This window comes from Ovis canadensis, chromosome 3 (genome assembly GCF_042477335.2).
Source record: "Ovis canadensis isolate MfBH-ARS-UI-01 breed Bighorn chromosome 3, ARS-UI_OviCan_v2, whole genome shotgun sequence".
Taxonomy (NCBI): domain Eukaryota; kingdom Metazoa; phylum Chordata; class Mammalia; order Artiodactyla; family Bovidae; genus Ovis; species Ovis canadensis.
In genome coordinates, this window is record NC_091247.1 from 103,822,434 (window position 1) to 103,847,982 (window position 25,549).

At 57.0% G+C, this 25,549-nt stretch overlaps 1 protein-coding gene across 6 annotated transcripts in view; it reads left to right on the forward strand.

Annotated features, from left to right (window-relative positions):
- The window catches only part of FAM178B (family with sequence similarity 178 member B), a 97,782-nt gene extending 77,005 nt beyond the window's left edge, over window positions 1-20,777 (forward strand). For all 6 annotated transcript variants that reach the window (XM_069580585.1, XM_069580589.1, XM_069580587.1 and 3 more), the window contains 4 exons: window positions 1,416-1,541; window positions 18,213-18,290; window positions 18,588-18,740; window positions 20,403-20,777. In XM_069580585.1, coding sequence (XP_069436686.1) covers window positions 1,416-1,541; window positions 18,213-18,290; window positions 18,588-18,740; window positions 20,403-20,435 — 390 coding nt within the window. In that variant the 3' untranslated portion in view covers window positions 20,436-20,777. The remainder of the gene's footprint in view (window positions 1-1,415; window positions 1,542-18,212; window positions 18,291-18,587; window positions 18,741-20,402) is intronic.
- Window positions 20,778-25,549: the final 4,772 nt, after the last annotated feature.

A 25,549-nucleotide genomic window follows, 5' to 3' on the forward strand; every position in this document is an offset into this window, starting at 1 on the left:
GGTTGTCCTTGCTGGGGCCCAGTCGAGACTGCCGAGACCAGGTGCAAGGGCTGGGCAGGAAGGGTGGCCTGCTGCAGACCCCTGACTTATGAGGCCGCGTGTGCCCACATTCACAGAGGGTGGGCGGTTTAGGTGCAGGGCAGGGCGGCTAGCAGGCCCAGTGTCATAATAACCAGAGGGCACCGTGTGGACCTCCTGGGGAATCCCATTCCAACAAAACAGCTGCGTGCGGACGTTGTTGAGACCGTCAGAGAAACCTGAGCATGGGTGTGGGGTCGTGTAAGGAATGTTTGTTAGTTGTATTGGGCAAGAGAAAAATGTGATTACTTTACAAGGGGAAAAACATCCTTATCCTTTTCTGTTAGAAGATCTTTGTGGGTAAAACGATCTGAGGTTCAGATTTGCTTTTAAATTCTCTGGAAGGAAAGAGATTGGAGGGGTTGGGGGGATGTGATGGATGCAGTCATCATTCACATTCAGACGTGGGCTTGGGCGCAGTTCTCACCTCTCTTCTTTCAAGAGCAGTGAAAATCCCTGCGGTGGTGGTGTTCAGTTTCTAGGTCATGTCTTAGCGACCCCATGGACTGCAACACGCCAGGCCTCCCTGTCCATCACCAACTCCCAGAGTTTACTCAGACTCATGTCCATCGAGCTGGGGATGCCGTCCAACCACCTCATCCTCCGTCGTCCCCTTCTCTTGCCTTTGATCTTTCCCAGCATCAGGGTCTTTTCCAGTCAGTCAGCTCTTTGCATCAGAAGGCCAAAGTATTAATGCTTCAGCACTAGTCTTTCCAATGAATACTGAGTTGATTCCTGTAGGATTGACAACCCCCATAGTAACCAGTGGGCTTGAGCAGCAGCAGCTCAGAGTTGGGTAGGTCTTGTCAAGACCCTCTTTCTGGTCTTGCTTCTTCTAAACCCTGAGTGTCTGCTCAGTCCCAGGATGTGGATTAAAGCCCGTAAGTCCTCGTTCACTTGTCTAAAGCAGCAGTCCCCAACCCTTTTGGCACCAGGAACCAGTTTTGTGGAAGACAGTTTTTCCATGGACTGGTTGGATTGTCGGGGGGGTGGTTGGGGATGACTTGAATGTGTCACGTTTATTATGCTCTTTATTTCTATTATTATTACATCAGCGCCACCTCGGATCATCAGACATTAGATCCCAGAGGTTGGGCCCCCTGGTCTCAAGGATGCTCACCCTGTGCCAGGCCCTGTGAGCACGTGAGCCTCCTCTCCCAGGAAGAATGGGGGAGCTTGTCTCCACTCCACAGCTGGGGACAGGCTCCAAGAGGCCACACGGCTCCCAAGGGAGAGGAGCCACCGGGCTGGCTCCAGAGCCAGCCGGAGTATCCCAGCCACGCATCCCCGAAGTGCCCCAAGCACTCGTGAGTGACGGCCCCCTTTCTCCTCCCCAGCTGTCCTCGCTCTGCCAGCTCCTGAGCCTCATGAGGCCGTCATCCCTGAGGCAGTACCTGGGCCCTGAGACCGTGCTGCGTGGCCAGGAGCAACAGCCAAAAGCCAGTGCCCAGCTCGACCACAAGGTGAGCACCCAGCCCCTGCCCACCTTCACCAGGGTGCCACCCCAGGGATGGCAGGGCTGTCCACACGGCACAGCCTCGGGGGCTTAAGGCTGCCATTCTCCAAACCCCTGCCACACAGGACCACGCCCAGCCAGCTGCCCCTGGCCACCTCCGCAGAGCCTGTGCCTGGCGCCCCTCACAGAGGTGGCGTGCTGTGGGCACAGGCATGCAGGCTTGTGGGTTTCGCTGCGTCCTTTGCAGCCTGGCGTGGCTTTGCTGGAGAAGACACAGAAACTGGACTGCTGGTGAGGGGAGTGGGGTGGAAAGGAGTGCCACGGATGAGCAGCACAGGGGACGCTCCCACGCACGGGGCCGCCTGTCTCTGGCGATCCGAGCCGGGTCTAGCTCCCTGTTGCTGTTCCCTGTGGCCCTCACTAAGGCCGAGTCCTAAGCTTTCCCAGTTCTTCCGGAGCACCTTCCCAGACCTCGCTCGGCTTGCCTGAAGGTCACGCTTGGAGGGAGTCAGGAGCAACGAGGAGCCCCAGAGCCTGCAGGTGGTGGGGCTTGGAATTGTCAGGCCTGTGGGCTCTGGGCTGAATGTCAAGCCGGGGTGGCTGTGTAGGGCCTTCAGGCTGGGATTCCCAAGCTGGGCTCCCTCAGTGAGCGCCCCCACCCCTCCATCCCGGGGGAGTGGGGGATGAAGGATGCAGATAGGCATCTCCTAATTTCAGAAGGTGGTTAATTCCAAAAGCTCTCCTGGAGGTTGGATGTTAACGACCAGGAGGCCAGCCTTTGGGCACATTCTGCAAATCAGATAAGTGAATTAATTACTTAATGAACACAAATGAACTATTAAGAAGATGTGATCACCCCCAGGTGTACACTCCTCTCCTGGAACACGGAGAGAAGGTTCTCAGCTGAGCCTGACGTGAGCATACTTCTGAGGCCGCCGCCTCACAGGAGAGCCTGTCTTCTTCCCGGTCCCTTTCCCCCGAATCTGGAGCCTGTTATGGAGACTGAGTTTGGCTGTTCAGGGATGAGGGGTGCGGGGTCGAGAACACAGGTGGGGTCAGCCCTTGGGGATGGGACGTCTGAGCAGAACTCAAGTGGGCAGGCCCCAGGCCTGGGCTAGAGAAAGGGAAAGTGACAGGAAGAAACGAAGGTTGAGAAAGGAGAGTGGAGGCTTGTGTCTGGTCTGGCCAGGGCACCTTGGGGCCACCCCTGGGCCTCACCTGCCTCGCAGAGGTGGTGTCATTGCCTGGCCAGAGGGTACCATGTGGCTCACTGCATTCCAGAGCGCATCTGGTAGGAGACGTCCCTTCAAAAGCCCGGGAAGAGAGGGGAGTAGTGGGCTCAGGGTATCCTTTTATACTTGAGGATTGTTTTCATGCATGTAATCCTGGCAGCTCAGACGGTAAACCATCTCTCTGCAGTGAAGGAGACCTGGGTTCGACCCCTGGGTCAGGAAGATCCCCTGGAGAAGGGAGCAGCTACCCACTCCAGTATTCTTGCCTGGAGAATCCCATGGACAGTAGAGCTTGGCGGGCTACACTCCACGGGTCGCAGAATGTTAGACAGGACTGAGCATCTAACACACTCACACGTGAAGGGTGCCGTGGAGTGTCCCCTTGGTCGGCTGCCATATTGAAAATGACCATGTGGCTGGGAAACACCGGGGGCAGGCATGTCTCGGCCAGGTGCCTCACACGTGGGGTGTGCAAGGCGGCTCTCGCATGCCTCTGTTGTAGCTTGAGCCTGTGGGATTGATCCTGGCCCAAGAGGTGGGGAGCCTACACCAGAGGAGGGGCAGGGCTTGGAGGGGACACGGGGGTCTGCACAGCAATGTGAAGCGTCCTGTTTCCCTGGGCCGGGGACTGTTCTGACTGGGAGGGGCTAGGTGGGGCAGGTGACTGGACTCCCGCCGCCCAGCCCCACTCCCCACTCAGCTGACTGACTCCTCATTAGGCCCCAGCGTGTTTCATCTTCAAAGGTGATCAGGCTGCTCACCAGCCAAAAGAAGCAGTGGCGTCATCCGCCCTGTTTTACAGGGAGTAGTGGTCGGGGCTCGCTGAGCTTTTATCTGCAGAGCTCAAAGTCTCTGCCTTCTTTCTCCCTGGGGTGCAGAGGGGAAACTAAGGCCAGAGTGAGGCTGGCCCAAGGCAACCCAGCCTGGAGAAAAGGGGGGCAGGCCCTTCCCAGCGCTGGGCCACATCCCCTGGGCTCCCACTCCCTCCTGTCTAGGAGATTTCCTGCCCAAGACTGCTGGGTCACAGCCCTTCTCCAGCGCTGCAGATAAACACTTGTGCCAGCCCCCATCCCACCTCCCCCGTCCTGTCTCTGCCTGAGGCCTTGGCCCAGCTCCTGCTTCCCCTGGGAAGCTCCTTCCCAAGAGGCTGGGTGCTCAGATGCCCACGGCATGACTCTCTCTCCTCTCTGATTCCCTGGCTTTGCAGTTGTCCTTTGACTTGTCTGTTTCCCCAGCTGGACTGTGGGCACAGCTGCTGTGCCAGCATCGCCTGCTGTGTTTGGCACTAGATGATGGAATGAGTGAAGAAGTGAATGAAGGCAGTTGTCAGTCTCCCTGTCTGAGCTCTCTTCTTCCACCCGCTCTGGGCCTCCCACCCCTCTGCTGGAAAGCACCCTCCCTCTGCATGCCCTCCACCCTCAGACCAGCCTTTACCCGCAGGCCCCCTTGTCTTCTAATGTCCTCGTTTCATTAAGGCTACAAGGGTTGATGGCCTGGGCTTCTTCTGTGGGAGGCCCTTGACTTCATAAGTGCCACCAGCTTATGAGAAAACCAATCACAGCCATTGTTTGTAATTATAAGCTAGTAAGATTCCTGCCCAGGGCTTCCCAGGTGGTTCAGTGGGTAAAGAACCCACCTGGCAATGCAGGAGACACAGGAGACACGAGTTTGATCCCTGGGTCGGGTAGCCCATGGAATAAAACCTGGCAGCCCACTCCAGTATTCTTGCCTGGAGAATCCCAGGGACAGAGGAGCCAGGCGGGCTGCTGTCCACAGGGTCACAATGAATTGGACACAACTGAGTGACTTGGCATGATTAAGTGTTGTGATCCTTTCAGATGCGCAGCAGAGCAGCTCACCCATCCACACACACCTATCCACTCTCCCCCATCCAGGCCGCCACGTAACATTGAGCAGAGTGCCCTGTGCTGTGCAGTAGGCCCTTGTTGGTTGTCTGTTTTAAATATGGCAGTGTGTACATGTCCACCCCTAAGTACCCCTCCCCACATCCTTCCCCACCGGCAGCCGGAAGCTCGCTGAGTCTGTGAGTCTGACTCTGTTTTGTAAGTTCATTTGCATCATCTCTCTGTAGATTCCACATATAAGTGATGTCATACGATATTTAAAGTGCTTTTGGATAAAGAAGTTGCTCAGCCCCTGGGTGCTTTTGGCCGGGGGGCGCTGGGCTTGCCTGGTTTGAGAAGGCAGGGTCTCCCAGAGAAGGATCGTTGAGGTCAAAGTGCTGCTCTGGGCCCTGCATGGGCCGGGGCCCTGCGTGTCTGCGAGGTGGGAGAGGGTGTCCCAGTGCTGGTGTGTGCTCTGGAGTTGGCCTCCAGGTGCTTCCCTCTGGTCCAGGGGCACCAATTCAACAAGTGGCCTCCATGTGTCTGAGGCTGTCCTTTCAGCTCCTGTGCAGACAGACTTCCCGTAACTGGACTCAGAGCAACCAGCTCAGCCGCACAGCTCGGAAGCAAGGGTTTCCTGGGGGCTTTCTGTTTTCTTGTAGCTGACGTGTGTAAACCAAATTTGGCCAGACTGACTGACTCACTTTTATCCAGATGACGACGCTCTGGTCTTGTTAAACCTCCGCTACGTGTGATGTTCCCATTGATGGCACTCCCCTCCCTTTCTGGCTTCTCTCCAGGGCTGTCTTCTGCATTGATGCTACCGTGAAGGGATCTGGGGTTCTGTTTTCCCCCTAGGGATTCGGAAAGTCTGTAGAACCGAGAGGGCTTCCCAGGTGGCACTGGTGGTAAAGAACCCGCCTGCCAGCGCAGGAGAAGCCAGAGCCGCAGGTTCGATCCCTGGAGGAGGGCGTGGCAGCCCACTCCAGTACTCTTGCCTGAGAATCCCATGGACAGAGGAGTCTGGTGGGCTGCAGCCCATAGGGTTGTACAGTTGGACGCAAGTGAGGTGACTTAGCACACACAGCACGTGGAACCAGGATCCTTATGGTGGGGTGGAGGTTTACCCCTCGGTTTGGTTAAACTTGGAGGCTTCCAGGAAGTTAACTGTCTCTCGTTGTGTTGAAAGAAAACCAAAGGCCATGGAGCCAGGTGTCCCAGGGTTGGGGCTGCGTAGAGGCGCCAGGAGCCAGTCCCGTCTCCTCCTCTGCCTCCAGGCTGCGTCCTCCTCGTGGTTTGACAGTGTCCTCACAGGACAGACCACCTAGGACCCACTGGAGGTTCTGCCTCTGTGATGGTCCCTGTCCCCCAGGGCCCAGCTGCAAGAAGCCACCCCACCCAAACTGAGCCTGGCAGTTGCAGGCAGCCCCCGTCAGGGTCCTCACTGGGCACGGGCCCTTCAGTCCGTGTCTGGGCTCACGAGGCTTAGGGACGGCTTGTTTATAGGAGAAGTGCCTTCATGGAGAGGTGACGGGGCGGGCTGTGCTCTGAGCTTGGGTAATGCTCTGGGGTGGACCCCACCCCACTGCATGGATTCCTTTGAACTCACTGCTGGGGTTTCTGCACCTCTGCATATCTCTGCACATCTTCTGCAAAGGGCACGGGCCTGCCACGGATGCGTGTGCACGTATGTCTTGTGTGTGTGCGCGTGCGTGTGTGTGTGTCCTGGGATCTCCTATATGTATATCTTCATGGTGTGCCCAGGTGTTAATGGAGTTGACAGACAAGTTATACCACTTTTGCTCCTGCGCTGGCCTGTCCCTGTGTCAGGTGACCCTGCCAAGAACAGCCTTAAGTGACTGGGGTGTGGTTGGGGAGTTTGGAGAGAGGAAGGGAGGGTGCCGCTGCCCTCCGGCTCTCCGAGCCGTCTCTGCACCCTGCACTCTCCCGCAGGCAGTGAGCGCCAGCAGGGGGACGTGGGCTCCCTCAGGCTTGGCTGGGGCACAGGCATCGAGCCCTGTGTCGCCCAGAAGGGCAGGTGGAGGGGAAGCCCTCCCTCTCCCTCCACTCTCTGTCTCTCCCTGCACTTCCTGCCCCATGCCCTGCACCACAGGCAGAACTGTGCCCGCAGGGCTGGGGACCTTGACCTTGGTCAGGCCAAGAGGAGGCGGCTTGGGAAGAACTGGCTGGTTTTGAAGAATGGGCAGTGGCTATTCTGGATTCCTGAATCCCTCCCTGGCTAGTCTGTTGTGGGTTCCTCCTCACTTCCTCCCAGATGAGGAACATCTGACATCTTCGGAAATAAACTTCAAAGAGGTGGCTTCCGGGCAGGTGACCCTAAGGGGAGGCCTGTGCCCCGGCCCCACGCCACAGCCACCTGGGCAGCTGCAGGCCTCTTCAGAGCAGGTACCTCTGAGCATCTGAAGGCACACGGGGCCAGGGCTGAGACCAGCTTTGAATTCCAGCTCCCAGGAATCCTGGCTTCTTTGCAAGTGTGTGAGCAGGGCTTCAAGTGATGTTATTGAGTGGGGAGGAGAGGCGTGGATTCTGCAGGCAGCTGTTGCCAAGCCCAGCCAGCTGGCCTCCTCAGCAGCTTCTGGGCCTGCTGTCTGCCCTGCCCCACCCTGGGCTCAGTTCTCCTGAGGACCCTTCAAAGGTCCCTCCCTGGCCTCAGTCCTCATCCCAGGCGGGTGACTCATGGGCTTCTGACCTGACAGCCCACTTCCATCTGCTCCTCCTTCAAGTCCTCCTGGACAACTCTGTGATCGTCTTCCTCCCGCTCTTTCTCAGGAAAGAGTGAGCCTGAGCGCCTGTCACATCACGTTCAAGCCCCGCTATCCACGGGCTTTGTCAGCTCACCCTGCTCCACCCGTGCGGTTCTCCTCCTGAGAATCAAACCGCCCCGCTTGATTCCGAGCGATGGGTGCCTTTGCCCGAAACCTGCCGTTCTTTGGCCGTTGTCTTTGCTCCTGCCATCCTCCTTCCTGGTGATGCCTGGCCCGTCTCTTCTGTCCTTGGTGATCATTGCGATCTGTGTATTCAGCCCTTGCCGTCCGCCCATTTCTTCACACGCCTGAACAGAGTTGCCTTTGAGGGCAGGGGCTAGGGTCTGATGCGCTCACTGAAATGCCTGCCCTGAGCAGGTACAGTCTGGTGAGGAACCCTTCCCCATCTCTGTATACCCAGCCCCACCCACCAGTCTTGAGAATGCCAGTGGAGGGGAGCAGTGCTGGCTTGCAGGGTCTTAGTTCCCTAACCAAGGATCAAACCCAGGGCCTGGCAATGAGAGCACAAGGTCCTAACCACTGGACTGCCAGGGAGTTCAGTGTGTGGCTTCTAAGAACCATGTCTAAGCAACTTAGGCTCCACTCACACCACCATACACCTGGTGGGGGGGCCAGGGTCCCCCACTGGCTGTGCTCGGTTGGGAGGAGCCTGGCAGACCACAGCCCTCTCTGCTGCTCTCCTGCTCCCCACCTTTCCTGTCCCTTCTCACCCTGTGCCAGGACCCTGTAGTGACACAAACATGTCCCAAAAGGTCTGGGACAGCTCATCGGGCTTAACTGGGCCAGAGCCGAGCAGTGTCCCCCAGCCTCGGTGCTGCTCTCTGCCTCTCTCGCCTCCGCCCTCTGGTGCCTTCCCAGGCAGCTTTGCTGCTGCCCCTGAGACATTCCAAGGCTTATATCCTTTCCGCCGCAACCCTTGTTTCTGTTTAGTCACCAAGTCGCATCCGGCTCTTCGCGACCCCATGGACTGTAGCACACCAGGCTTCCCTGTTCCTCACCATATCCTGGAGTTTGCCCAAATTCATGTCTGTTGAATCAGTGACACTATCCAACCATCTCATCTTCTGTTGCCCTCTTCTTCTGCCTCAGTCTTTCCCAGCATCAGGGTCTTTTCCAATGAATCAGCCGTTCTCATTAGGTGGCCAAAGTATTAGAGCTTTAGCTTCAGCATCAGTCCTTCCAAAGAGTATTCAGAGTTGATTTCCTTCAAGATTGACTGGTTTGATCTCCTTGCAGTCCAAGGGACTCTCAGGAGTCTTCTCTAACTCCACAGTTCAAAAGCATCAATTCTTCAGTACTCAGCCTTCTTTTATTGTCCAGCTCTCACATCCATACATGACAACTGGAAAGATCATAGCCTTGACTATACAGACCTCCATCAGCAAAGTGATGTCTTTGCTTTTTAACACACTAGCTAGGTTTGTCATAACCTTCCTGCCGAGAAGCAATCGTCTTCTAATCTGATGGCTGCAGTCACCATCCGCAGTGATTTTAGAGCCGAAGAAGGGGAGGTCCGTCCGTGCTTCCACCTTTTCCCTCTGTTTGCCGTGAAGTAGTGGGGTCGGATGCCATGATCGCAGTTGTTTTAATACAGACTTTTAAGCCGACTCCCTAGCCAGGGGGAAGAAGGAGCTTCTGTGCTAGATCCTAACAGAGTCCCAGAGCTGAGTGTGGCTGGCTTGGCTTGAGTCGTGTGCTCCCCTCTCAGCCAGTCCCATAGCCAGGCATACCGTGATTGGCAGGCCTGGACTACTGGGCTTCCCTTGGAGTCAGGTCTGAAGTCCCCACTATGGGGCACCTTGGCCTGGGTGTTGGGGACAGGAGGCTGGGACTTGACAGAAGGAGGGGATAGGATCCTGGGCACTGGGAAACCCTAGTGTCCACAGCGCCCCTCTGGTCTTCAGAGCCCCATGTGGGAAGTGTAAGGAGGGCAGTGCTTCCCAACAACTCAGTGAGTGAGAAAGATAAGAAAGAGAAGGCAGGAAGCCACTGCTCCAAGGGGCCTCTCCAGCCCCCGGCGGAGGCCTTTACCAACACCCCGGCTGGTTTCAGGGGCTCCCCGCAGTGCATCCATGCACTGATGCGCTCGTGCACGCCCAGACATAGATTCCCAAACAGAGGCACTGAGAATCCCATGCTTCTCAGGGCAGCCGGCAGAGCCGGGCCTCGGTTCCAGATCCCCCCGGGGCCAGGGTCTCTGTCCCAGCCAAGGAGCAGGAAGGGCCACCAGTCCCTGCCTGTCATCTCCCCTCACCCCATGGCCAGCAGGAAGCCAGAAAGGAAGAGTAGGCTGGGTTTGCCTGCAGCCCCCTAGTTCCTCCCACCTGTGGACACTGGACGGGGCAGATGCACCGAGATGACCCCCTGCCGCAGACCCACAGGAACAAAAAGCCCTCAGCCTTCCCCCTTTGCCTCAGCTTATCTCTTTCACAGGGCCTCCCTGGTGGCTCAGACAGTAAGGAATCCGCCTGCAACGCTGAAGACCCAGGTTCAGTCCCCGGGTCAGGAAGATCCTCTGGAGAAGGGAACAGCAGCCCGCTCCAGTATTCATGCCTGGAGAATCCCATGGACAGAGGAGCCTGGCGGGCTACAGTCCATAGGGTCTCAAAGAGTCGGAGACAACTGAGCGTCTAACACACTCATCTTCCCACCTGGCCCCACCACGGCCCCCAGTTTCCTCTGTATCCTCACTGCTGAGCCCAGGGGCCAGGGCCACTCCAGGTCCAATTCCAAGTTCAGGATACAGCTGAAAAAGGAACCCTCCATCCCTTTCCAGTGAGCTCAGGGTCTCAGGTCTGTGAACGTACCTCCTGTGGACAGCTAAAAGAGTCGGTGAGGGGCTCATCTTCTGAGGAATCTGTAGAGGGGCACCCAGGCTGGGCCCCGGGGTCCTCTCACAGCCTCAGCAGAGACATCATATCACATCTCTCTGCCCAGCTGGGGCCTTGAGAGCAGCTCTCTAGGAAGTGCCCATTCCTGAGCCAGAAGTTCTAGCCCCACCCAGAGGCTGCCCGCCCATCTCCCATCACCCTGTCGGCCTCATCCTGCTCCTTGTTGAGGGTTCCACCCACGCCCTTGCCTAAAGAGGAGCTCTCATTTACAGAATCGAGCGTCTGGCCTCGCAGGCCCCCGGGCTGAGTCTGGCAGGCCCTGCCCCTGTGACGTCTACTCTCCGGCCTCTGTGCCCTAGGCCCTCAGGGACCCTGGGCTAGGAAGAGGTGCCGTGTCATCATACCGTTTCCTGGTGATGGTGCGTGCGTCCTTGCCATTTCCTTCTCTCTGGGACTTGTGACCGGTGACCTGCCCTGGTCAGAGTCACTTCCAAACTCGGCTTTCCTTTGGGCACTGCCCTCCACTGTTGCTTCTGGGGCTTACCAAAGCCAAGGCCAGAGAGGGTGACCTTGGAGCAGCAGCAGCCTGAGAGAGAATAAGTCTCGCAGCTAATCTGTGGGGCGAAGAAGAGAGGAAGAAGCAGCGCCCAGAGGTGCTGGGAGGCGCCACCCTCCAGGACAGGCCCAGACGCGGCTCACCCGGGGAGAGGCGGCCCCTCTCACCTTTGGCCTGTCACCACACGGGGGCTCTCGGCCGGGACCCTGCACATAACCCTCCCTCAGGGCTGTGGTTTAGTTGCTGAGTCATGTCCGACCCTTTCGACCCAGTGGACTATAGCCCTGCAGGCTCCTCTGTCCATGGGATTTTCCAGGCAAGAGTACTGGAGTGGGTTGCCTTTTCCCCCTCTAGTTGTTGCCTAGCAGGGGATCTTCCCAACCCAGGGATCAAATCCCCCTTCTCCTGTGTCTCCTGCCTTGGCAGGCAGATTCTTTACCTGATGAGCCATTGGGGTCGCTCAGTTGTGTCCAGTCTTTGTGACCCCATGGACTGCAGCCTGCCAGGCTCCTCTGTCCATGTGATTGCCTAGGCAAGAATACTGGAGTGGGTTGCCATTTCCTCCTCCAGGGGATCTTCCTGGCCCAAGGATCAAACTCACATCTCCTGCACTCCAGGTAGATTCTTTACCACTGAGCCACCAGGGAAGCCCACTTCAGGATTATTCATGACTAGTTATTTTTGTTGTTATTTGCCCAGCCTCTCCTGGGGCTCTGGCCTGCAGCCCCCAGGGTTAAATCTGTTAGGAAACATTCACAGCTTGTCCAGCTTAAGGGAGCGTGTGCGCTCATCTCTTTCACTTCTAAGCCTTACTGGAGATAGTCATGCAGTCAGGGGACCTCTCTAAGCTCAGCTTCCACATCTACTGTGGCCTCTGTGGGAGTGTGCTGGGTCAGGGTACTGTGCAGTGGGGCTGTAGGGCTCAGTTTGATAAATGGAGAAAGCAAGGAAGAGAATTCATTAGGACCCAGCTCTAGCCTTGGGTTTGAAATGGTTCAGTCTTTCCCAGACTTCACTGGTTCTAGAACCAACCTTCAGCATGTGTGTGTCTCCAAGATCAAAGCCCCCGAGAGGACCCACAGGTGGTAGCCATGGGACCTACGGCACAGGTGTTCCAGCTGGGGCTGAGAGCAGAGCGGACTGGGCCCCAGGACAGCCTGTCTCCCAGAGCCTGTGAGCATGGAGCGGCGAGCCCAGGGGAGCTGCTCTGGGGTCCTGGCACCCCAGGCGGAGGCCCGGGCAGCAGGCAGCTTTGAAGGCCAGCTTGCTGAACCACGCCTGTGCGTCGTGTGCTCCTGGGCCCCGGCAGGCTGGCTAGAAGGTCCTTTGAGTCAGTCTGTCCTTCCCAGCCTCCACAGCAGCTGCCCCAGACAGAGCCTGGCTGGATTGCTCCTGAAGGATCCCCCAACCAAGGGCAAGGTCTCCCATACCCCACCCTCACCCAGGCCCCAGGCTGGCAGCGTCTGGGGAGGGGGCTGGGTTCAAAGGGTCACCTCGGGTGGTCCTAGACTCTTGGTCAGACCCGAGGTGGGAGAAAACTGTACAGTTCTCGAGGCTTCCTGGGGCATCCTCTCCCTCCTCCTCTGCCCTTTCTTAGGGTAAATAACCCACAGCTAGCTCCCTTGGCATTAGCTAGAGGGGAATTTTCTAAAGCATGAATTTCCTGGGAAACGTCCACCCTTTCTCCCTCCGTCTTATGACGAAAGCTCTACAAACGGAGACTTGGCCAGCAGTTCCCGGGCTGGAACTAGCTGGACCAGAAAAGGAGGCAGTGGCCTTCCCCTCCCCCAGCCCCCTCACGGTGACAAGCCCTGTGGGCCTGTCTCCTATCCCTCTGCCTTGTCATCCTTCCCCAGGGGGAGGACAGGGCCCGCCTCCAGGCTCTGCCTCCAGGCTCTAGAGCCGGGAAGGAGGCATCCAGCACAGTCCTTCTCAGAAAAGCCCGCCCACCAGACCCAGAAGATGGAAGCTGCAGGCTCCGCTGGCAGCGGTGGAAAGGGACCGTCCTTTCTTGTTGGCATTGGGTTCAGGCACGTCTTATGCCTCAGACTCTGCCTCTCCCCAAGTTGTTGACTGAGGTTTCCAGGCCCTGTTTCCCATGGGGGCTTCCCAGCCTCCACTCACGGCCGGTCTGGAGGGACTGGGTGGCCTGAGCTGTGGAGCTGGGGAGGGGCCCATTCTACAGACAAGATGTCCAGGCTTGGATGGACACAACCCCCTACCAGGGGCATGCCCCCCGCACTGCTGGGTAACCCTGAAGCCACACCAACCCCTATCCCGCATACACACACACACCTGCCCTTGAGGACCTGGGCTTCCCAGGTGACTCAGGGCTAAAGAACACTCCTGCTCTAACCCAGGAAACTCAGGTTCGATCCCTGGATCTGGGAAGACCCCCTGCAGAAGGAAGTGGCAACCCACTCCAGTGTTGTTGACTGGAGAATCCCAAGGAGAGAGGAGGCTGGTGGGCTACAGTCTGCGGGGTCGCAAACAGCCAGGCACAACTGAGCGACTAAACAACCACAAACAAAGGGGCTGCAGGCTGGAGGGAGGGCCCCCAAGCGCTTGCGGCCCTGGCCCTGCCGAGGCTTGGCCTCTGCCCAGCTTCCCTTCCCTACGTCTCTGTGGTGCCAGCAGGACAGGATGGGGCTTGCTGAGTTCAGGAATTGGTCACAGCTCAAATGGAGCAGGAAACGCAGCCCTCACACCTGGCAGTTTACTGAGCGGCAGGCCCTGTCTCCTGCCCAACCCGAACCACCCACCTCCCCAGAGGGCCTCCCCCAGCCTCCCAGAGTCCCCGTCACGCTCACGTTCTGCCCTTCACAGAAGCAGGGCCGGGGAGAGGAGCCTGGGGGAGGCTGGGGGTTCAGGAGAATCCTGGCAGGCCCCCAGTACCCTGGTCTGTCCCTGTGTCTGAACCAGAGGACACACACTGCCTTACCTTTCCTCATCCTCTCGAAGCAGAGACCGCGGGTGGGGGATATGAGGGGAGGAACGGTCTAGGCAACTCTGCTGCTAACAAAGTGCTTTTTTCTAGAGTGTTCAGCCGCTCAGTCATGTCTGACTCTTTGCAACCCTATGGACTGTAGCCCGCCAGGCTTTTCTGTCCATGGGATTCTCTAGGCAAGAATTCTGGAGTGGGTTGCCATGCCCTGCCCAGGGACTGAACCCAGGGATTGAACCCTGGTCTCCCACATTGCAGACAGATTCTTTACTGTCTGAGCTATCAGGGAAGCCCCGTTTTTCCTAAAGCACCACTGTCAAGACTGCTGTCTGGGTCCTGATTTCTGACCACAGGTGGTTCCTTATCCCTTTCAGTCAGAGCAGTCTTTCCTAAAGGGCTCACTTAGGCCCACCTGCAGGGGTCACTCTCGTGTGCTCCCAGTCATCCTTCCAGGTAGGTGTTGTCCTTTGGAAAATCGACTTATTAAAGGTGACTTAAAGGCCTTTTCTTCAGAATTACTTATTCCTTCTTGCTGTTCCCACACCTTAGTCCAGTTCAGTCTCTCAGTCATGTCCAACTCTTTGTGATTCCATGGACTGCAGCACGCCAGGCTTCCCTGTCCATCACCAACTCCCAGAGCTTACTCAAACTCATGTCCATCGAGTCGGTGATGCCATCCAACCATCTCATCCTCTGTTGTCCCCTTCTCCTCCCACCTTCAATCTTTCCCAGCATCAGGGTCTTCTCTAGCGAGTCAGTTCTTTGCATCAGGTGGCCAAAGTATTGGAGTTACAGCTTCAGCATCAGTCCTTCCAATGAACACCCAGGTCTGATCTCCTTTAGGATGGACTGGTTGGATCTCCTTGCAGTCCAAGAGACTCGCAAGAGTCTTCTCCGACACCACAGTTCAAAAGCATCAATTCTTTGGCGCTCAGCTTTCCTTATAGTCCAACTCTCACATCCATACATGACTGTTGGAAAAACCATAGCTTTGACTAGACGGATCTTTGTTGGCAAAGTAATGTCTCTGCTTTTGAATATGCTGTCTAGATTGTTCATAGCTTTCCTTCCAAGAGCAAGCGTCTTTTAATTTCATGGCTGCAGTCACCATCTGCAGTGATTTTGGAGCCCGAAAAAATAAAGACTCTCCCCGTTTCCATTGTTTCCCCATCTATTTGCCATAAAGTGATTGGAGCGGATGCCATGATGTTAGTTTTCTGAATGTTGAGTTTTAAGCCAACTTTTTCACTCTCCTCTTTCATCAAGAGACTCTTTAGTTCTTCTTTGCTTTCTGCCATAAGTGTGGTGTCATCTGCGTATCTGAGGTTATATTCCAGCTTGTGCTTCATTCAGCATTTCTCATGATGTACTCTGCATATACGTTAAATAAGCAGGGTGACAATAAAGGCAAAGGAGAAAAGGAAAGATATACCCATTTAAGTGCAGAGTTCCAAAGAATAGCAAGGAGAGATAAGAAAGCCTTCCTCAGTGATCAACGCAAAAAAATAGAGGAAAACAATAGAATGAGAAAGGCTAGAGATCTCTCCAAGAAAATTAGAGATACCAAGGGAAAACATTTCATGCAAAGATGGGCTCAATAAAGGACAGAAATGGTATGGACCTAACAGAAGCAGAAGATATTAAGAAGAAGTGGCAAGAATACACAGAAGAACTATACAAAAAAGATCTTCATGACCCAGATAATCACGATGGTGTGATCACTCACCTAGAGCCAGACATCCTGGAATGCGAAGTCAAGTGAGCCTTAGGAAACATCACTATGAATAAAGCTAGTGGAGGTGATGGAATTCCAGCTGAGCTATTTGAAATCCTAAAAGACGATGCTGTGAAAGTGCTGCACTCAATATGCCAGCAAATTTGGAAAACTCAGCAGTGGCCACAGGACTGGAAAAGGTCAGCTTTCCTTCAAATCCCTCACCTACCCCCCTGCCAAAAAAAAGCCCCATATTCAAGATTGTATTCCTGGGATTTTCCCTCCAGATTCAATGATGGGAATCGGCATAAGAATGAAATTGTGAAACCTGTTCTCAGTAATTCCCCACTGTACAGACTTCCCTCCAGGGCTTTCTTCAGATCCCAGGCCCACCCTCACCACGCCTCCCAGCCAGGAAGATAGTTCAGAGAGGAGTAGGGGGTCAGGGGCGGGTGGAAGGCATGTCCAGCTGGCATGTCACCTGTAAGCAAGTAAATGTTTACAAGCCTCAGGCCCTCTCTGCCCTCTGCCACACCCGCTTTCAAGCTTGCCCCTCCCAGCCGCCTTCCCTGCAGTCATTGCCCCTGGATGTTTTCCTTGGCATCCCCCCTTCCCAGCTTCTCCCTCCACTGCTCAAAGCCCCTCTCCACGACCAGCCTCGGGCTCCATGCTTTCCAAGGTCTCCGCCCTCTCCCCCGCCCCACACCTACCCCAGACCCAACTGGACAGAGTCAGTTATAATTGGCATTGTCTCTTTTAAAATTAATGTAAAATTTTTTCATTATATTCTGATTATATGAGGAAATCACACACAGTGTAGAGAAATAATCTTTAAAAAAAAAAGATGAAGGAGAAGCTGTAATTCTTCTCAGAGTGGTGGTTCCGCTTGGGTGGATTCTGTCCCAACAGATTCTAGTGCCTGCTCTCCCCACGTGCCCCCTAACCCCCTCTGTCCCCCACCGCGCCGTCTTCCCGCTCCAGAGCAGCTCTGAGTGGCCTCCACTGCCCGCTGTCTGACCCTTCTGCCGCCAGCCAGCCCTGTTCCCAGGGCGCCCTCCCTCCCTCTGCTGCAGCCCAGCTGGTCCCCCAGCAGCGGTCAGTCCCCCAGAAGTGAGCCCTGCCTCAGCTTCTTGCATCAGCCCCTGGGGTCTGTCGGGTGGTGTGATCCCGCCCCCTCAAGGCTATCTTCACCTCAAATCCTACTGCTTCTCTGGGGCCTGGTCAGGTTTAGTCACTTCCTCCCCGAAGCCTTCAGAACTACACATCATCACCGTGACCTCCTACCCCGAAAGGTGGAAGGACCCTTTCTCCTTCCGGGCCGAGGCAAAGCTGAGATTCATTCAGTATTCATGGGCCAGACAATTGCCTTCCTGAAGTACCTTTTCCCCTCTAGCGTCTGGGTGTTTGTGGCAGTGTCTTAGTCAGGGTACAGTGTCTGGTACACAGGCCTGAGCCTGCTCTCTAGGGCTGGGGTGGCGGGAAAGAGCCGTTTGCCAGGACTGCAGAGCTCAGGAGTTCTAAGTGCCCTGGGCCTCCGAGGGCAAGGCCAGGCTGGGGAGGGGGATCCTGCAGATGGAGCTGGCTAGGGATGCTGGATCGGTCCCCAACACCCCCGGGGGCATCATGGCCTGGAGGCACACCCAGTGGGCTCCTGCTTTTCCCCTGCTGCGAGGTGTCAAGTCCCAACCCAGCCAGCCCATGGCATCAACCACCTGCAGGCCTCAGATGTTGACTAAAGAACGGGCTGGGTCCTGGGCAGCACAGGTGCTGCTGGAGGAGTGGGGCGGGTGGCTTGTGTCCTCGGGATTTTGCACATGGTATTTGAGGGGGAGAAGAATGTGTACACTAGAGAGTGTCTGGTGTCCTCAAACATGGCCCCAGCTTCTGCCCCTAGGAGGCCGCCGGCTCTGTGCAGAGACTGTCACTATTCTGGGGCACCGCCAGATGCTGTAAAGGGGGAGGGTGATAAGGGCAGGGGAAGTGGGGGAATAGGGGAACCTTGGCTGACTCTGAGCTCCCACCCCATTATCACCAAGCTGGAGCCCGGCTGGCCATCTCTGGAGCCTGCCTCTCCCCTCCCAGCACAGCCTCGGGGTGGGTTATCTGCCCGGGGCACCACGGTGGGGTGTTTCCTGCCACCCTTCCTATCTTAGAAGGAGCCTGAAGGGGACGAGGCAGTGGGAGCCTCCGAGTTGGGGAGGGGTGTGCCCGCTGGGTGCCAGGAGCCAGCTGTCTTCCCAGCAGGAGCCTCGCCCGTCTTTGGGGCAGGTGCGCCCCGCCCTTCATTCCCCCTGTGCAGCAGGTGAATGTCCCATAAACGAATGGGCCCCAACAGCCCTCCAAGGGCACCAGGGGATCAAAGCCTCCTCTTATCAGATAGAACTGGCCTTGGTCCTGCGTTCACCCCTGGTTGTCCAGGGGGCAAGAGCAAAGGCATGAGTAGGTGGGTGAGGGGGCAAATGTTCAGCCAGACTTCCTTCCCTCTGCACCGCCTCGGGTCAGCACAGCGAGGGTGTCCGGACGGACTCGCACATCTGTCTGTGAAGGGGTGTCCACGGAGCCTCAGGGCTGGGGGACAGTGTGGATTTCCAGGTGACAGAGAGTTCTTCCTTTTCTGAAGGGAGAGAGGATGGTCATTCATCAGGGCCCTAGAGAGCACTGAGTGACTGGGGCCCAGAGCCCTCTTGGAAGACACCTTCCGGACACTGTGGGCGCAGGAAACCCGGGCTGGGCTTGCGGCAGTGGAGTCAAGGAAGCCTGTCTCTCCCCAGGTCTGCTACCTGTGCCACAGCCTCCTGACCCTGGCCGGGGTGGTGGTCAGCTGCCAGGATATTACTCCAGACCAGTGGGTGAGTCTCCCGGGAGAGGCTGGGCTGGGCCTGGCAGTGGAGGAGCCCAGCCCACTGCCAGGAACTGGAAAGAGTGGGAGGCTGAGAAAAAAGCACGCCTGGGGGAGCCGGCCTCATCCTCCTCCCAGCAAGCCCTCCGAAGGGATACTGACCCATGCCCCCAGTTGCCCATGCCTCCCCTCCCTTTCCTGCCCCACTGCTGAGCAGTCACTCAGACCAGCCTCCTCTTTCTCTAACTCTGTGCTCCCCTCCCCCACCCCGTGGTCCGCCCGCCCTGCCCTCCCGTGGGCTCTGCAGGGAGAGCTGCAGCTGCTCTGCACGCAGTTGGACCGCCACATCAATACCCATATCCGGGAGAGCCCCCAGGCCATGCATCGGACCACTCTCAAGGACCTAGCTGCCCAGACCTACATCCGCTGGCAGGAGCTGCTGGCACACTGCCAGCCCCAGGTGGTGCCCCCGCCCCACCCGCCCCCAGGCTTGGAAGGGGAGGGAAGTGGTCAGTTAACTGACCAGAGCCCGCAGAGCATCTGCCCTCTCTGCAGCTGCCAGGCTCCTGGCTGGGAGATGGGAGAGGGCAGTGGGGGGTGGGGGGAGATGCATCTTGGTGGACCATCGTCTTTCTCATCAAGGGTCAAATGCCCAGGGTAGGGGTGCAGTGAGGGGGACGCAGACAAGCTGGCTCCTGGGTAAAGGCAAAGAGAAACTTCACCCCAGAAAGAGGGAGGTGCCTAGACCAGAGGGCCGGTTTGTCAAGAGTGGTGCCAGGAAGGGACACCAGAGGCACCAGCTGTCCACCCTCTGCCCAGCTGTCCTGCAGGCTTGAGGTTGGCCTCCTACTCTGCTGGGAGGAACACACCCAGGTGACCCTGGTTCCTCTTAATTTTTGTAGCAACGACCCTGCGCTCCTGATTTTTCAGACTCTCTGGGTAATAATTGTTCAGTCACTCAGTCGTGTCAAACAAACTCTTTGCATGTGACCCCGTGGGCTGCAGCAAGTCAGGCGTTCCCATCCTTCACTATCTTTGAGAGTTTGCTCGAACGCATGTCCATTGAGCCAGTGATGCCATCCAACCATCTGTTCCTCTGTCGCCCCCTTCTCCTCCTGCCCTCAATCTTTCCCCACATCAGGGTCTTTTCCAGTGAGTCAGCTCTTCACATCAGGGGGCCAAAGTATTGGAGCTTCAGCTTCAGCATCAATCCTTCCAATTAATATTCAGGGTTGATTTCCTTTAGGATTGGCTTGTGATAATATTCATAGCTAATATTTATTGAATAAAGATCCTCTTCTACCTGAGTCCACATAACCACCCCCTCCACGAGGCAGGTATTGTTGTGATCCCATTTTACAGATGGACAAGCTAGCTAAGAGTCGCTGAGAGGTTAAACAGCTTGCTCCATCACACAGGCTGTGGCTTGCAAATATCAAGACCAGGGCACCAAGCCAGCCTGACTTGCACGCCTGCAGAATTAAGCACGGTCCAGCCCCTCTCTCTGGCGGCCTGGCTTCTGGCCTCTGTTGGTTCCACCAACAAGCAGCCGTCCCACCCCCAGCCCCTCATAGAGATGAGCTGGGTCTCCTAAGAACTCTGTCTCCAACTCCCCTCACACTGCCCCTGAGCCCCCAGCTTTCCTTCCCCTCCATGCCCCACCCCCCAGCGGCCCGTGACCTCTGACTTGGAGCTGACACATCAGCCCCAGGCTGTGGCTTGGGTCTCAGATTGCACACATCTCTGAGAAAGCTGGAAAGCAGCCCTCACCCTCCACCCCTGAGGAACTGGATCACACTGGTCTCTGGTGGGAAGCGGTGTGCTTGTCATGAAAAGAAGGGAGAATGATTCGCGGCCTGGCCGAGCCAGGGCCAGGCCCCAGCTTCCTCTCACACCGCCTGGGCCTGCAAGCTGGCAGTAGAGGGAAGCAAGGCAGAGCTGTGGCCGGGGGGCCTATTGACCTGCCGCATCCTCACCTGGACAGGAGCCCCCGGAGCCTGTGGCTTAGCAAGTGGCAGGAGGAGGCCTTGGTGGATGTTCAGGGGGCGCTGGAGAGTCAGGGAGCAGGTCCGTGGGGCCCGCGGGCCCAGACCATCACGCCATGTTCTTCTCTTTGCTGCAGGCCCAGTACTTCAGCCTCTGGGAAGGCATCTAATGGAGCAGGGCAAGGGTGGCCCTGCGCTCCTGGCTCTGGCAAGCAGTGAACACAACCTAGGTAACGAGTCACGGAGAATGGCGGCCAGGGGAAGACCGACCAGCCGAAGCGAGCGCCTGCCTCCCCCGCTGCCCTGAGGCCCGCTGGGCAAGGGTTCTGCCTCGCATGTCTCCATCCCTTCCCCATCGTCTCTACTCCCCACGGCCATCGTCTCCAAAACTCGGGTTTCCCTGGGCCTCCCGAGCCCCTTGGCCACCCTCCTCCCCACCCTCCTCCACTTCTCCGTGTGTCATTTATGTGAGGGTTCTTTGTGCACACTAAAGTCTCAGCATCAGTGGTTTAGAAGAGTTCCTCTGGTCCCTTACTGAGGGCCTGTGCCCAGCGTCCAGTTTCCTGATTTCTCCGCTTGTGCTTTGCAGAATTCTCACCTGGGGCCAGTTGCATGACTGGGTCTCAGGCCCTGCCCTGCCCCCTGCAGCAGAGGACTGTTTATTAAACCTTCAGGGTTTATGAACAGTCTTGGCTATGGCCTGAAAGCTGTCAGAAACCCTGGCAGCAGGGGTAGGGAACATCCATTTGGACCAGTCTGAAGCCACCCCCCTGCAGCCACTGGGGAAGAGCCATGGGGTGAAATGGTGAGGGCTGTAATTACCCTTAATTCGGTTTATTGTTGAGCTCTGAAATCAACTCCCAGACTTAGGAGTTGGGAGCGGGGGTGGTTAGCTCCCAATACTTTTTGTTTTCTCTTGGCCTTACCCAAGATCAGGTTTTGTGGGCCCTGATCCCTAAAGGGGTGCTAGATGTCTTCGACCTGCTCCCTTTGAGAGCAGGTGTCCTTCGGCACCCCCAGGGTATCCATGGGTAGCACTTTCTCTCTCTGCCCTGAGAATCCACTGCTAGTCTCTGGCCCTTCCTCAGCCTTTCTAGGTTGGGAGGGGTTTTGCAGGGGCCACAGGAGTTGAAGAGGAAGTAGCCCTGTGCACTGGGCCCATGCCCGTGATCCAGCTCAGCCCCTAGCACCTGCCTGCGTTCACCTGCCTGCGCTTGTGACTTTGTTTGTCCCTCTCCTTTGTTCTGTCATGCCGAGTGAAGGCCAGTTAAGGAGGAGAGAGACTCCCCCGAAATCAAGGACCTTCCAGGCCAAGCGCCTCAGTTTGCAGACCCGAAGGGCAGCCCATCATTCCCTGGGCCTGGTGGAGGTCCTCACTGGGTCCGCAGAATGCTGGGAGCTGGTGTGTGGGCTCAATCGTTCAGTTGCGTCAGACTCTTTGCGACCCTATGGACTAGCTCACCAGGCTCCTCTGTCCATGGGATTCTCCAGGCTAGAATGCTGGAGTGGGTTGCCATTCCCTATTCTAGGGGATCTTCCCGACCCCGGGATCATTGGCAGGTGTGTTCTTTACCACTGCACCACCTGGGAAGCTGCTGGGAGTCGGGGGCATCTATAATTCAAAGGGCGCGAGCTCACAGCAGGGCACCAGGCACCATGCAGGTTGTCTCCCTGCCTTTGCCAGGTGAGAGTTAGAGAAGCTGTCTGCCAGGGAGGCTTGGAGGCCCAGGCAGCTTGCCTGGGAGTTCTGGTTTCTTTTCCTGGCCACGTCACAGGCCCCCTCGGCCAGGGTGCCTCTGAGGCCCCAGCAGAATCAAGTAGGCCTGAGATCCTCAGGTAACATAGCGGCAGCTGCGGGAAACCACCTCCCTCAATCCCCCTTCAGGGCGGCCCGGGCTCCTGACACCGCACATCCTGACGGTTAATGCTCGGCTGTTCAGTTTGCTCTGGAAACCTGGAAATCACCTTTGAAATTTCCCTTCTTTGTTCTCGCTGCCAAGGGTGGCCTAAGAAACTGAAGTGGGGATTTTTCCAAATTCTCGAGGCTGCCCCTACTGGGCTCAGAGAAAGGGCTCGAGCATCCAGCTCAGGATCCTTCCTCTCCAGGCCGGGCTCTTGTGCACAGCCCTCTCCCCTCAAACACACCCCCGAGAGAGAAACAGACACCGAGGAGGGAGGAGGTGTGGGTGACGCTCAGGCCCTCCAGAGGCCTCACTGTAACCTGAGTAGAGGTGTGCACTCTGAGGTCACCCAAGGGCGTGCAGTATCCCTCAGGACGTGTAATGGGCCCTCTCTGGAACTGGTTTGGAGCTGACCAAATCTTCTAAAACCAGTCCAAGACCAGTGAAAGAGCCTCCTCGAGGCCAGAAATTCACAGTGATGCTGGCTACTTCACCACTCACCCTTTCCAGATCCCTGAGCGCCTGGGAAAAGGCTGGGGGATATCCTGATGGAGGCCACTGGAAACACAGCGTCCGGGGCTGTGATGACGGATGCTTTCCTGCTTCCTTCGGTGATGGTGGAAGGGAAGGGCTTCCCAGGTGGACGGCTTTGATAACCCTCCTTCAGGAGGAAGTGGAGGGAGGAAGTCCTTTTCCTCTGTCCCCACTCACCTCGGTCCCCAGGCCCCCAGATCCCTGAAGGGAGGCTGACCCAGGCTGTTTCATTTCCCCCCTGTGGGTTGACGACAGCTCCTGACTGCCTTGGAAGTTGGCCAAGCAGTGTGGACTAGAGAACCCCACTGTGAACCCTGGGCCCTGCTCCTGGCAAAAGGCAGCCTCTGGTGAGCTGGAGTTAAAAGGAAGGGGCACTATGGCGGGTAACCAAACCACGGGGACAAGGGGGCCCTAGCTATCTAGATACGACTCCCAGATCTGTCTCTAGGGCCAGCGTGAGCTGCCAGTGGGTCCTTAGGGAACCTGGCGGCTGGGGTCGGGGGGGCAGGTGGTGCGGCATTTAGTCCATCTGCCTTTTCTTGGCCACAAGCAGTTAAACAAATGGGGTAAGTAAGAGGGTCTGTGAAGGCCTAAGGTGTGAACCCTGGGCCCCTTCCATACGAGTGTGGTCAGTCACTTCAGTTGCACTGAAGTACAACTTTGCACTTCAGTCTGACTCTGCACGACCCCATGGACTGTAGCCCCGCCAGCCGCCTCTGTCCATCGGATTTCCCAGACAAGAATACTGGAGTGGGTTGCCATGCCTTCCTCCAGGGGATCTTCCTGATCCAGAGATCCAACCCGTATCTCCTACATTGGCAGGCGGATTCTGTACCATCTGAGCCACCAGGGAAACCCTCATTTTAAAGTATGAATCACGAGCAAACAGGCATGCAGGAAACTTTACCCCCTGCCCACCCACCCACGGAAAAGGCGAGCACTGGAAAGGAACAGAATCCAGCAGGAAATGAGCAAGGTAGAAAGGGGAGCAGGCGAGGAGCATTGGAAAGGGAAGAGCTGTGTGATGAGGAACCAAGAAGCCCGCCTTGAGCTACAGAAGACATCCCTGCCAGTGAAACCAAACCCTTCAGAGACTTTCCCCTGGGGCCAGTCTTGCAGGTGGGGCCAGGAGCTCAGGTCTCGGCCTGGTAACCCTCACACCTAGAGGTGAGAAAAGACAGCAGAAAACGAAGTGTCTGTGGCCTAAACGTCGGGATAGCCCATAACTTAGTGGAAAGATGGGATCAGGAGTCTCAAAGCCTGATTTAACATTCTGACCTTGCTAGTTATCAGTGTGACTTTGGGCAGGTTATGCCTTCCTGCCACTCATCTGATCTATAAAATGAGAGAAGCAATGCCTACTTTGTAAAGGGTGGTCGTGAGGGCAGAGTGAAGGCAGGTTGCAAAGTCTAAAGCACAGACCCAAATATGAGGGTACCCGCCTATGGATTTACCTGCCCTTAAATTAAGGAAGCAAGGTCTAACTGGGACAAGGGGGTCGCACATCTTCTCCCGCCCTGTCAACTGGAACAGAGCCTTCCCTGCCCACCCCTGCTGATTCACTGGCTCACCCCCTATCTCCAGTATCTCCAAGGCCTCAGCTTTTTTTTTTTTTTTCTGGTGCAAAGGAGCTGGGAAATGCTGTGGCCAGTGCAGGAGAAGGGGCCTTTATGTATACCAGCAAAGACCCAATTGTTACTGAATCCAAACTGGGCTGCTTTTCCCAATTATCTCCACTACTCTTCTGGTCTCTACTTTTTCTGATGCCAAGTTTTAACCCAGAACAAAAGCTCCTGTCGGGACTGATTTATAATCCAGATCTGCTGACAAGGCCCTAAAGGGTCCCTCCCCTCCAGGGCTGCACCATGCTTAAAGTTACCACTCAAGCCACTGGGCCACCAGTCTCTTCACCTCTGCCCTTTGTCCCTAGCTAGGAGGTGGCATCTGTCTCCAGGTCCCAGTGGGGTAGCCTCCCTGGGGTTCCGCTGTTCACCGGCCCAGCTCAGAGGACTAACTAGCTGGCAAGGAGGACAGCCCAGCACAGCCCAGGAGGCCAGAGCTAAAAGGTACTTCTAGGAGCGGCTGTGGGCAGAGGCTCAAGACCTCCTCCAGCGAGGCTCCCCTCAGCCCCTCTCATCTGAACATCAGGGCTCAGGTCACTTGCTATTCAGCCTTCTAGCGGCACCAGGAGGAGTCATTTCCTGAGGGTACGCTCAGCACAACTGGAGTCGAGGGTGGTTTCACCCGGATCAGGACGAGGGGTCGCTGAGCCGGTCCCTTCTGGAGCCTGAGAAACAAGAGGCATAAGGTCTCCGGAGATTTGAGGCGGGGGTGGGGGGTGGGGGTGGGGTGTCCGTCTTCCTGGCTGGTGAAGTCCGTTCCGGTCTGATCGCAGGGCTCAGTGGGAGTTGAAGAAAGGAAACAGAATCGGGGGGCCAAAAGACCACTCTGGTGCGCCCCAAAGAGAAGCCTGGGATGCTCTCCAGGAGGTGGCCCGCCCGCCTTCGTTCCAGTAACCATAGCGTGGGGAGCCTCTTAGACCCCTTCCCGAGCCGGGCTGCCCAGCTCGCACGGTTGGCTTAGGGGGACACTTCGGGAAAACCGGGTGAGTCCGACACCCGCCTTGCTAGGGCCCGATGTCCCTCCCCCGCCCCACCTCCCGGCGCGGTGGCGCAGATCTCTGCCGGGGGGCGCGGGGCGGCCTGGCTCCGGGAAGGGCGGGGGTCCGAGCCCCCAGCCAGGGAGCAGGGAGGCGTGCGGGTCGCAGCCCCCTCCGGGGCGGGCCTTCGCGTCACGCCCCCGGCCTCCGACGACATCCCCCACCCCGCCTGACGTCAGGGGGGAGGTGG